The sequence below is a fragment of the Ahaetulla prasina genome, chromosome 1 (genome assembly GCF_028640845.1).
Source record: "Ahaetulla prasina isolate Xishuangbanna chromosome 1, ASM2864084v1, whole genome shotgun sequence".
NCBI classification, from domain to species: Eukaryota; Metazoa; Chordata; class Lepidosauria; order Squamata; family Colubridae; genus Ahaetulla; species Ahaetulla prasina.
In genome coordinates this window covers 118,018,222-118,031,981 of record NC_080539.1, presented here as the reverse complement: position 1 = coordinate 118,031,981, position 13,760 = coordinate 118,018,222, and the positions used below count along the sequence as shown (strand labels likewise).

The 13,760-nt window shown below is 37.3% G+C and overlaps 1 protein-coding gene across 1 annotated transcript; it reads right to left on the bottom strand.

The window, feature by feature from the left end:
- Window positions 1–1,268: 1,268 nt before the first annotated feature.
- Window positions 1,269–13,151, bottom strand: ZBTB24 (zinc finger and BTB domain containing 24). The gene is made up of 7 exons (XM_058174124.1): window positions 13,072–13,151; window positions 8,979–9,941; window positions 7,278–7,445; window positions 5,775–5,858; window positions 4,812–4,895; window positions 3,952–4,033; window positions 1,269–2,579 (listed from the first exon to the last, which is right to left on the bottom strand). The coding sequence occupies exons 2-7, from the start codon at window positions 9,934–9,936 to the stop codon at window positions 1,826–1,828; spliced, it is 2,130 nt and encodes a 709-aa protein (XP_058030107.1). The 5' UTR covers window positions 9,937–9,941; window positions 13,072–13,151; the 3' UTR covers window positions 1,269–1,825.
- Window positions 13,152–13,760: the final 609 nt, after the last annotated feature.

Genomic DNA, 13,760 nt, shown 5'->3' with positions numbered 1-13,760 from the left:
TTTTAAATGTTTAACTGAGGGCACAATTTCATCATTTAGAGCAGAATTATTTCCCGGTTATACGTCTTATGCCATTTTTCCCCTCCTGGTATTTTTTTTTCCTTATGCAAACCTTCAAAGTTAATTATCTTCACTACATCATTCAAATGGTTTTAAGACACTGAACTTTTTAGAACAACAGATTTATAAAAATCTCAATTAACAATTGAGGGAAGAATGAGTACCCTCTCTCCCATGTACAAACTCTTAGTATCTGCATCTCATCCTGTTCTGCATTATACCAAAGGTTATGGGATGCTGAAGTAATCCGTAAGGTTTCATCGCCAACCAGTGTTCATTAACACACTGAAGCTTTCCTATATTCAGTAGAATCCATATTGTACAGTTCAGGCAGTATGAGGAAAGGAAGAATGGAAGCAGTGGTGGGATTCAAGTAATTTAACAACCGGTTCTCTGCCCTAATGATTTCTTCCAACAACCAGTTTGCCAAACTGTTCAGAAAGTTAACAACCAGTTCTCCCGAAGTGATGCGAACTGGCTGAATCCCACCACTGAATGGAAGGTATAGTGCACATCTGAGTTTGGATTCCTTAAAGAGGAAGTATTTTCTCTCTTCCTATTCCTTCCTACTTTTTAGACTACTTCGGAACTAATGATTTTGGTCAATGGTTTATTGGCCCAAACATGAAGCTTTTATACTCTATTCCCCAGTTTGATTCTAGTTTAAAAACTAGAACTACTATTAACATATAAAGCAAATGTACTTGTAGTTCTAATGGGAAACAATCATTTTTTAAAAATTTTATTACAGGAATGCATACTGCCAGAATATAAAAAGAACAAGAGAAAGGAGAAATCACAATGCCTATGTTTGCTCTGATAAGCCAATACCATGATTGATTTGTGTCAGCTAAGTCTAGGGAAGTCGAGCATTGAACTGATGTGCATAACTTAAAAAAAGCTAATGACAACAACCAAAACAAGGCAATGGTTTGTTAAGCCTGTTACTTAGGAAAGCTGTAATGATGACAGCCGCAACCCAGAAGAGGAGCTGCCCAGGGCGCATGCACGCACCTGAAAATGAAGTCTTCCAGGAAGAGGAACGGGTGATGCTGCGCGTGCCAGGCAACATGGCTCCACTTCAGGCACGCATGCCATAGGTTTGCCATCACAGGCCTATGCCCATCTGTTTGGAGATGTAACTTTTATTTTTTGTCTTAACTGATTCTCGCAAAGTCTTAATTGACACAGATCGATCCATTTTTAAAAAAAATCCAAACATGAGCTTGCTTTAGCCCAAACTAATGAGCATATAGGAGGAAAAAAATACTATATATATCTATATATCTATATATAAAATCAGTTGATAGGCTTGTTAAATATATACAGTATAAGTCAATTCAGAGGCAATTTTACATCCCATCATTTTCAGTGGAAAAATTAAGCATGCACTGTTTTTTCTCACTGAAATAACGGAGATGGCAAAATGTGTAAGCAGGCTTGTACCATGTTCTTTTAATATTTGATTGCAGTTCAGGCAAAATGCTTGAGAACCCTGGTTAAAAAGCCATGCTTTCAACATGTATCTAAATTGATAAATCTGCAAAGTAAAAATGCATAAACCAATTGCCGTTATGGCAACAATCAACATTACCAGCATGTGAAATTAAATAGGGAATACTGTATATATAATGCATTTCACATGAAGGCTCTTCTTTCATCTTGATAAATAAATATATCTAAGGAGGAAATCAGTTTGGGTTTTTAAAAAGCCTGCCCTTCAGGGTGATGATCTCGAGATGGCTGGTCTACAGTTAAGAGGCTATTAAGCTGTATTGGAGATATGTACAGTTTGGTTCTGTCCCTTGCTAATTTGAGGAGGTAGAATTGTATCTTGGCTAATGTGAAACTGTTGGCTAGGTTCTTGGGTCATCTGCAGATGCGGGGTTGGATGCGGTGTTCCTGCAGCTATTTGAAGCACATCTGCTTGACTCTGATTGGCATGGAGATGTTCCAGAGCTTCTTTGGACAGTGTGATGACATGCATTTGTTCAGTCTGGGGAGAATCCATTGGGTCACTCACAATGCTGATATTCTGAATCTGGTCTGTGGGTTCCGCTTGCCCTGAAAGAAGCAGGTTCTGCAGCTGCTGTGATGGCTGAGTGAGAAGAGTAAGGCTGCCTGTGTGCTCCGTCATCACATTTTGGGAATCATCTGAAGTGACAACGCTAATGCCTGGATTATGGCTGGGCACAAAGTTTATGTTGTGCACTGAGTCTGTCACCAACAGCTGAATCTCCTGGGGTCCAGAGGTAGAAAGTTGATACTGCTGCAGCTGAAGAATGTTCCTGACGTCCTCTGTGCTGCTACTGTTGGATGCAGTGTTGGCTTCCTGCAGCTGTTTCTCTTTGATATGAATTTTCAAATGAGATTTCAAATTGTCTAAACGTGCAAACTGCACACAACACTCTGAACAAGAGAAAGGTTTTTTGCCGGTGTGCAAGATACAATGTCTCCTTTTGGCGCTGGAATCGGAAAAGGATTTTCCACAAATACTACACGAATATGGCTTTTCTCCTCTGAAAGAGAAGACATCTGGTTTGATCACATGTGTCAATATTTTGCGAAACATGGATGTTAATAAGAACTCAAAGCATTATTCAAATATCACAGCATTAAAATTGAATGGCAGATGGAATCTCTCTCTCTCCCTTCTTATGAAGTACTACTCAGGTGATATGTAAGTCAATGGGAGCCATCTTACTTTCTTATCATGCAGTATAAATCATTACTATATGACAGAATGAAACTCTCTGAGATCCTGTTGCTGCTCATGATGCCTCAGTATGGTTGGTAGCTAGTTTGCCAATCTCAAAAACTATTGGGCAGGAGCGCAGATATATGGTGAGACAACTGGGTACAACTAAACCCATTTTACTCTTGGCATTTATACTGTAGTAGCCATGTTTGTTTCTAATCATATTCCAGTATGTCTATCCCATAGAATAACAGTAATCAAACTACCATGTGTTGAATAAGTCTGTCATTAAGATGACATGGTAATACTATTCTTTTTTATCCATTTTGGGGTATGCAGTTGATTTACACTGAGGTAATAAGTGAAAAGATATTAACACAGTACATAGAAAAACATTCCACCCAGTCACACATTTTCTGTATAGCTTTCTATCCCTTTACTATTGAGCTTTCAAAGACTCTTAGGATTGTCAGCTTTCTCTGCTTTTATAAACAGATGATGATCTATAGGTGCCCCATAAAAACAAATTTCAAAGTTTTTTTTAAAAAAGACATTACTATCCATTTCTAATGCACATATACTCTCAATCTGTAATGCCAAACTTTTTTTTAACCAAAAGAAGATAAATTAAAACTGTATGCCTTGTGTCATCTATAATGAGAAACCCAGAGTTCATTTAAAGCAGGACCCAATAGAGGTCATTGGGGTTGGGTTTTTTTGACAATATATATTCAATAATGTGACTGTGCTCATTAGCTTTCGGATAAAGACTAAGTATAATGTGCACCAGTGATTAAAAATAATTTGTTTAAATATTCACAATGATGTAGACCAGGTGTGACTGGCCCACCGGCCACATGCAATCCTGAGCAGTAGTAATGCAGCGCAGCTAGTAATGCAGCCCAGCTAGATCATAAACTTTTAACATCATGTGATTTTATATTATAAAACTATATTATATATTTATATCAGGCTCAAGACAATTTCTCTTTACTCAGGCAAGCCAAAAGGTTGTATACCCATGGTGCAGACAATCAAAATTGTCAGCATACAACATACTGTGAACTGAATTTACAAACTCTGATCTGTAATTGTATCAGACAATAAAACTGTATTAATAGCCTCACTCACATTATTTTTTATAGACTGGTTTCCATACAAAATCACAAAGAAAAACAGGGGAAGGAGAATACCTGTGAATTCTGATATGTGTCTGAAGAGAACTTTTTGCTGTAAATGACTTGCCACAGATTTCACAAGTAAATGGCTTTTCACCTATAAAAACATGCTGATTAGTACATAGTAATTACCTCTTATTTAAAGAACAATTAAGAAAGTTTGACTTACAAGTAGACGCCAATTAACAACCAAATCTCATGCTAATTTGTAACTATTAGGGTGAATAAATAATGAATTGAAATATGAACATAAAAGAAAATACTGAGAAAATTTTGGAGGACAATGTTTTTCTCTTCAGTCTTCTTTAACTGTCCCTACTCTAAAAAATTAGGGGGAAAAGATTATGAAATATATCATCATATTTTAATGTAAAATTATACACAAAATGGATAATACTGTTTTATTTCCTTTTAGTAATCTGTTCATGGTTTTCAGCCATAATAATTTACTTTCTGATAAAAAAGCAGTAGTTCTATTTCCTACCAGCCAAAAATTCTGAAACAGTAGCAGCAGTTTGACAGTGGAAACCAATTATTCAAATGTAATAAGTTGACCTTCACTGAATGTACTGAAGTACCCGTCAATTTATATTCCTGCGCTGAGTGAATGATTGAAATCAGCACTAGGACTCCCACATTGGGCTGCAAAACTCCAGAGAACTGCCTAATATGGCAGCTATAGTCCATGACCTTAATAGCCCCTACCAATTCTTTTACTGTAAACTTTGCACAGTATTGATTCAGCACCACACAGTTTCATTGTTAAAGATTAGAATCCATTATAATCTCATTTATTATTTGCTTACTTGGATGTTCCTACCTAAATTATATATACTGCCAGCTTTTTTTCAGAAAAGAATAGAAAGTAGCATTACCTGTATGAGTTCTTAAATGTTTCTTTAATTGAGCTGTGTCCATGAATTTACGATGACAGAGGATGCATTCTGGCAATGAATGGCCTGGATTATGTAAAATGAAAAATAAATTATTATTTTTCCCAAGTGTGACTATTCCATTTATAATTTTTATCTTAACATGTTGGTGGTTAATAGTAACAAAAGTATGACGTTTACAATTCTAATACAACTGAAACCAAAGTAATGCCACAATTGATGGAAGCATTATAGAGAACATTTAGAAAATTAAAACATGGGATAATGGCTCCATCAAATGCTAGGTGAACTGACATCTGCTTGCATGGTAGATTTCTCTACTTTCCTTCTACTTGCACTCCAATTACTTCCAGATTTGGGAGATGTGTGAGGGATGAAGGAGGAATCTCTTATGGTATTGTATCAGCGGATGACTACCATTGCATGTGTCCCTATGTTCTTCTAGTTGTTGCTCATCAATAACATTTGCTATTATACTTTTTCCAATATAATCTTAGTAACTAAACTATTACATTAATGAAACAAGCTTGTACTAGAACACAATAATGCCAAAGTTAAGCGAACTGGTGGTCCAATTCACCACAGCAACTGTTCTACAAGCAACTCTATTTTTCTTGCTTCTTCATATGCAGGAATTATCCCTTTACAATCTCTATCTTCAATTATAATATCTCCATAATTTTTAGCTTATTACGAATTGCTTCCTTTCAATTGTGCATTTTCAGCAGAAAATATCTCCAACACGGACTATTTTAATTTTCTGTATTATCACATTAGTCATATAATAATTCTGCAAAATGATCAGATGGAACTAACAATGTGCTGAGCCATTTATGGAATGCACAGTAAACAAATATATACCTCTTGGTTATGAATCAATAACTAAAATTACAAGAAAATCTCAACATTTCCTAACAACTTGTATTATTCTTTAATTCATTATACCTGTATGAACTCTATAGTGACTTTTAAGTTGCCTTCTCTGGCTGAAGTATTTTCCACACTGGTCACAGGTAAAAGCCTTCTGACCTGAAAAGAAAGGGGGGGAAACAGGAATTGTAATTTATTTGTACTTATGGTAATCTGAGCAGCCATCTGTGAATTCACACCTAGTTATTCTGATCTTGCATAGCAACTCAGTTGAAATATTCCAGAGTGCAGGGAATTCTGACAAGAACCCTGCCCATTACAAAGTAGGGCATCATCCAAAACCCTGTTCTCAGGACTGCCATAAAAGGTTGAAACCAAGGTGATTATTCTTAGTGGCAGGTGGGATGAATGGACTGGTTGTATAAATTCTCAAATGCCATTCAAAAAACCATAATAGCAAGTAGTAGCAGCATCTCTGGGTCATTTTCAACCTTATTTACCAGCTTCCGACAAAGTAAATGGGAAAGCCAGCAGGAAGTCACAAACGGCAACCACAAATTGCCTTCCCTTAACAACCTATGATGTTTCACTTAATGATGGCAAACTGGGAAGTGCCAGAACTGCTGTTGTTAAATGATGCAGTCACATAACATTGCGCTTTATGACCACGTTGCTTTGCGATGGAAATTCCAGTCCCAATTGCCATCCTTAACCAAGGACCACCTGTAGAAGAGCTGACACTAGTGGACTGTCTGGCAAATGGTTGCAAAAGAAATCCCTCAGAAACGCCACTGATAAAGCCACAGAGTGACTTTGTAAGTTTATGAGATGAAGTACTTTAGTCAAATCATATTAACTAAACAAGAAGATACCAAATTTATAGGCTATTAAGCAGGCAGAGAAGTTATACACGTAAATCACAGGATTTATAGATTTACAGAAATAGCAAATACTGGAAAATGAAACATTTTCTCAGGACTACTTGATAGTATTTCACATTTTGTACCTGGACTTTCATTTACAGAACATTACGTAGGCAGATTTCTATTTACCTCATTTCTGCGGCCACCATCACATTCTCATTACTTGTCTCTGTTACTTGATTTTGAGAGCATGTAGTAATTAGAAGATGGTGGAGGAATTTCTCTTGTCTCATTCTTGGAACAAGAACAGCAGTAAGGCCTTGAATACCAGTGGATTATGGCTGCTATATCCAATGTACCTTATTCAAAGGAAAACACACCGGGGACTTCTACCATTAATGTGAAATTGACATAGAATTTATTCCATAGGGAGAAATCATGAGCTATAAAAAGCTTTCTATAACTGAATGGAAAGATCTAGTCTTATGGATTAATTTATAGCCCCTATGAACTACAGAAGTATACCTTATAAAAAAAGCAGACACTAAGGACAAAATATTGGGGTCAGCTATAATTTCCAACTCCTAAAACGAGTTCTTGGACTTGTCAAACATTCTGTTACTGAAATAATGCAGGTATATTCATTCTAATCCAGCCAGGGATTATTATTTTTTGACTTTACAATTTTAGCCTAATGAATGGCTTTTGATCTTACCTGTATGAAGACTCATGTGTTCCAGGAGAGAATGTTTTGTGGTTAAAGCCTTACTGCAAACTGTGCAAGCATATGGCCGTTCCCCAGTGTGCATCCGCTCATGGACTTGGAGAGAGTGCTTCTGGGAAAAGCCTTTGCCGCATTCACCGCATTTGAATGGGCGCTCTCCTGAAAACAAAGGTAAGGCATTGTGAATGGGAAACAGACATTTCAAGCAGATGGAGCAGTGCTTGAAGTAACAAGCATCATTTAATTTAAATCGGAAGTATTTTTTCAATACTACTACAGTTTGAAAATACTACAAAGGCAGCAATGTTGATGGTAAATACAAAAGGGCAATTTTAAGAATTTTAATTCTAGCAGCACTCAACTTCTTTTATCTATATTCTGCTGTAATTATTTATATAAATAACTATAGTCCATGAAGATACCTAATATTCTTTCCTTCTCCCATTTTTGCCACAACAATCCTATAAGGTGGGTTAGGCTGAGAGAGATTCACTTGCCCAAGTCACCCAGCTGGCTTTGTGCCTAAATTGGGTACTAGCATTCCTCGTCTCCTGGTTTCTATGCTGGTGTCTTAACCAAAAGGAGATAGATAAACCAAGAAAACAAAAGTTTGTTGTGGGGAAAATAGAAGGAGGAAGGTATATATACTTGACACCTTGAATTCTTTGTAAAAATAATAAAGGCAGGATACAAATAAATAAAAATAAATATTAAGAGAAAATTAAGCTATATTAAACATTACTGTGACTTTTCCTCCATTTTGTATGTAACTTAAACAAATATAGCCACTGAAGATTAGGCAGCTGATTTTCAGGCACAATTCTTTGGACAAGCTAGCAAATGTATTTTTTCTTCCAGTTTTTTGGAAGGTGAGACATGTATGTCGATCATTCTGAGAAGGATTTTCAAAAACCGTAGATTGCCAAGGAGATTCCAATTTCTATCATTGGAAGTTTTAATTGTTAATTATAAATGTAAACCTTATTGCTTAAACTAATAAATATTACATATGAAAGTTTTTAAAACACATAATTTTATTATTGGCAAGCGATGAGGAAAAGCGTTTTGGGAGATTCACAATTTACCTGTAATTATACCACTGCTGCGCAAGCTGCACTGGCTTCTGAATTCCTTGTACAATTCAAAGTGCTGGTTATCACCTTTAAAGCCCTGTATGGCACAAGGCCAGGTTATATGAATGACCTTTTCCCCTTAGAGGACATCGTCCCATTAGATTGGATAGGGTGGGCTTACTCTAGGTCTCCTCTAGTTATTTGCCAGGATCTAGGGAACAAGCCTTTTCCATAGCTGCATTTACCCCATTAAGAGCCATTCTCCTCTTTGTCTTCTGGAAGGCTGTTAAGATCAAACCTTCAGATGTTGGGCCAGAATGGGAAGCGAGCTCAGAATTTGTGATGCTGAGAAGACAGTGTTATAGTGTTTGGTAGTATGTAGCATTTTTTAACTGTATGTATTTTATTAATTATATATCTGATAGTAAGCCATCTAGGTTATTTTATACGAGTGGCCGTATATTTTTTAAAATAAATAATAAATAAAAGTTTAGGTTTATTCATTTCCCCAACAATTGGTTGATCAATTTATACATTATATTAATCTTTCAATCACAGTTTAATAACAAGTAGAGTGCTTGTCATATTTTGCCCTACTTTTCTTGAAAAGAAAACTAACCTGTATGACTTCTTCGGTGAATAGCTAAAAAATGATTATATTTGAAGACTTTCCCACAGTCTTTGCACTCAACTTCAGAACCAGTACGTTTCCTTCTGCCATTGGCCCTTTTTGACAGCCCACTGTCCTCTTCATCACCAATAAGTTTATAATCTTTTAATTTGATTGACCGCCGTATCCTACGTTTGCTGTAACGACTCTGAGTGATCTGTGTATTCTGGCACTTAGGATCATAGTTCTCATCCTTTTCTGTTGAGATGCTGACCACAGCTTCTGTCCTACATATTTCTCTTCCCTCTCCACTTACAGGAATGAGTTCATTGGTATTTCTGTCTTCTACCACAGCCTCCCGCTTTATAAAATTTTGCTTATTATGAACCGAGTTGTTCTCTTTTAATTGCACATCTTCAGTTGAAAGGGATTCCAGTTTTTCTTCCTGAATGTTCTTCACTTTTCTTGGTCTTCCACGCTTTCGCTTTGGTGGATCTTCACTTTTCTTTGCTAAGACAGCTATCGGGGTTTCAGCATTAGAAATTCCAGATAATGTGTTTGTTAAGCTGCAGTTCCTCTCTTGCTCTGTATATGCTCTAACTAGATCATTCACTTTGAGGAGATGAGCAGTAGCTAAAATCTGTTCTATACTTTTTTCACTAGCTTGTAGGCAGCCTGTGTAAATAAATTCCAATAGCACACCAAAAGCATCTGCCACCATCCCTTCCAGCATGTAGATCGACTGGCCAATCTCGCCCTCTTCAATGAACATCATGGAGAAATATTCACTGCTGGCAGCAAGTAATGCCTTATGGGCTCTAAAGTGAACATTTTCTACAATTAAAGTGATGTCACACAAAAAATCTTTTTTTCTCTGTTCCTCAAATTTAATCAGGATAGTGTCTCTGTGAACCTTGGAGTGGATTGCTATAAGTTTCTCTGAAGAATTAGATACAACTTCATCCATTATTGCTAAAGACAAAGGGGAAAAAAAAGAAACTAAGATTGAAAGCGCTCCAAGACAATGGAAAATACTTATTTAAGTACAAGGGATACATGCTGGCCTATTTGAATGGCACTATACAATGCCCCGAAACTGCCAACTTTCAGAGTTATTCAGGCTAGCCACTATAATTTTGAATTAAGCATCCTAAATAAGGGCCTCATTTAAATTCCGAGTTTTAATAATTATTTAATTAAGTTAATAATTAAATAGCTTTAAAAATAGAATAAACATTGATACCAACATAGCAAAAAGAAGAACTCTATGACAAGATCCTCTAGAGTTTGAAAGGGGAAGGCAATTGTCATGAATTTGGCACCTACTTTTTGTAAGGCTTTACCCCTAGAAACTCTTGTTTTGGAAAAGTTGGGGGACTCTCCAGAGAAACATGGGAAATGGCAGTGGGGGAAAGCAGCAATACATTTCACCGTTTTTCTTTAAACTTATGGAAGCACTTAATTAGCGGAATCAGCCATAGAATAGAATAGAATAGAATAGAATTTTATTGGCCAAGTGTGATTGGACACACAAGGAATTTGTCTTGGTGCATATGCTCTCAGTGTACATAAAAGAAAAGATACGTTCATCAAGGTACAACAATACAAAGGTATAGAATAAATCCTTTCACTTAGGGATGAGTATGTATGTATTTATAAAATTTATTGGATGCCCATCTTACCATAAGGTAATTCTGGGCAGCTTACAGTCACAAAACTATATCGGCATTAAAACATAAATTAAAAATCAGAATTAAAATCTACGGACATGTGGGGAGAGCAGGGGTGGAATGGGTGGAGGTGGGAGCAGTTGTTACTCCATCAACCACTTCCACTATGCTGTTCCCCCATCGGGCCCCCAGGCCAATCAGCAGAGCCAAGTCTTTAGGCCCTTTTGAAAGGAGGGTTGGGACCAGCCTCACCTGGGGTGGGGGTAAGATGCTGTAGAGGACAGAAGCAACAACAGAGGAGACCCTCCTCCTGGACTGCTAAGTAAATTGGGATGCAATTTATGCTCCGTTATAAACGGATGCTCCGTTTATTCATACAGGTATTTCTACATAGGCACACAGATGTACATGTACGCACAAGAGAGTTTGCACTGGGGCTACCAAGAACAGAACAACTTGAATGTAATACAGTGCATATGTATTACAGCTTGATTTCTAATTAGCTGCCAATTATAAGTAGACCTCAGGACTTATTCCTAAATATATATTTGTGAATAACAAGAAAGGGTTCTTTCAAATCAACAAAGGCAGAATTCTGATAGGAATGTAAGTTTTTTTAAAGCATTATTGGAGATAAGGTAAATAAAAATGTGATCTAGTGTAATGTAATACACATTCAAGCTTTTTTTTTTTTAAATAGAAATCTCAAATTTAGCAGTGATACAAATGAAACTTGCAAGATGGATATTGTCCAGATCTATTTTTTGTTCTTTTTAACACATGGGAATGATTATACTAATGTCCTGGTCAATAGGAAACTGGCTAGGGTTGTCACAATGTACAAAAAGCACCTCTCTTTGTTTCAGTAGTGCAACTGTATCTTTTCCCATGCTTGCTGTTGGCTTTTTCCACATATCTGGGAAAAGGTGTGGCTACTTTATTGTTTTGAAGTAAAATGCTTTATTCAGATTCCTGTCTATTGCACAGTGACTCTTTTGAAGGATTTGCATAATATTACTGGCCAGTATCACTGACGTAAGAATCACTTATAATAATAATAATCATCTAAGGTCAACTGAGCCTCAGGCAGAAATCTATAATTTTTTTTTCCAAATAAATGCTGATGTAGCCACTTTTTCTAAAACCACTTAAGAAATCTTTAACTGGGCCTGTCACAGAAGTATGTTTGTTTTCTAATATTTTTTGAAAGTTTAAATGAAATAGGATATTTATAGGTTATTCGTTCCATTAAGAACGGGCTTTTCTTTTAGAAGATGTGTATATATAGTTTTGTGCCACATCCAACTTTTCCGTAGAATCATATTTCTAATTGAATAAGCAATGCATTAAATCAATTCAATATTGATTTAATGCATTGCTTATTCTGTGGTTTGTACTATGCTAGGTTAACATGTTCAATTGGGATGCTTTTTTCTCATCCTTTTTACGCTTCTTTTTTTTCACTTTCTTTTTTATTTACATTTTTATATAAAAATAAAAAAATGACTTTTATTTCCTCCCATGTTAAAAATCCCTAAGAACATTAAAACCATGTATCACCATGTACCATATTTTCCCTTCCAGCTTAGGTTCCATACTGTGTGATTTCATGGATACATGAAGAATAAAAATAAATTTCTTTTTCTATAATGAGACAATTCCTGCACTTTCTTCAAAGACAATTCCCATACTTTCTTCAAAGCTTTTGCAGCAGCAAAAAAGAAGACCCAATTAGAGAAAATAAGGGATATCTATCTATCTATCTATCTATCTATCTATCTATCTATCTATATATATATATATATCTATATATCTCACATATATATATATGACTGCTCTTTCAAAGCCAGATCTACCTGTGATGCCCACTTCCCTTTGCTCTCTTATTTAAAACAAAAGAGGAGTCAAGACTGTTAAGCAAGACAAGGTCAGAGAAATAATGAAATAAAGGGAAAAGGATGAAAAAAATGGAACCGCGAGGCCCGTTTTATTTATTTTATCCTCCCGCCAGAACTTTCCTGCCTTTCAGAAGCTGCGAGCGAAATTCAACAGGTGACGCTTTTTTTTTTCTTTCCATCTCATCCAACTGGTAGAAATACGAGGTTTCGGGGTAGTGAATTTCATCCCCCCTCCAACAGTCATTGGAAGTTCCGTCCTTCCGACGATCGTTGTTTACCAACCTAACCCATTTACCCAGAATAGGCATCGGTAGCGGGCTGAATGCAGCAGAAATACCGGCCATCCCGTAATCCATTGAGAAGACCCAGAGGAAGAGTTGGAACCCCCAAACGCCTCTATCGCGCCGGTCGTCTAATAACTGTCAACGGAAGACCAAGATCTTTCTCTGCATAATCTGTTAGGCGTCCGGGGGGGGGGCGGGAGGGGGGGGAAGAGAGAGAGAGGAAAAAAGTCAGCGATGAAGCCGGACTCACCCTCGGATTGCGAAAGCTGCAAATACGGAGCCCTGCAACAAGGTGGTTGAAGCCAGCAAAGGCATACGCCGGAAGCGGGAGGCGCGTATCCCGGAAGTGAGGTCACAAGACGAGTGAGGTGGGGAACAGAAGGGTGGGGTGGAGTTCGGGCGTAGGAAGAAGGTAGGACGGTTAGGAGTTCGTTGCCCTTAAGCGGCAGGTGGGTGGGTGGGATGCTCTTCGGTCCAAGCCGGCGTGTTCTGGGATTGGAGGAGCCGGTGTGCCGATTCGGAATTCCCATAGCAAAGCATTTAGCAATCCCAAGGGTGCTTTTTCAGGAGGCGACTGGTCTTTTTTTTCTTTTGAAGACGTTTCGTTTCTCATCCAAGAAGTTTCTTCAATTCTGACAGGATAGTGGGGAATGAAAGGGTTTGTATTCCTTGCAGATAAGAAAAAACAAGGAAGTCTGTATTAAGTCCGTGACTAGTGGGTCCAGAAAGAGTCTCACACAGAGGTTGTAAGGAACACAACCTTTATTTAACTCGCAATTAATCACAACGGAATAACATGTTAAGCTCAAAAACTAACTCTCCGGGTGACAGCCCTTATATACTAGCTGCCTCAGGAACTTTATCCAATGACAGGACTTCCAAACTCCCGCTTCTTCCCTCCAGCGCGTCTTAACCAATCAGAGACCGCCTGGCTGTTGT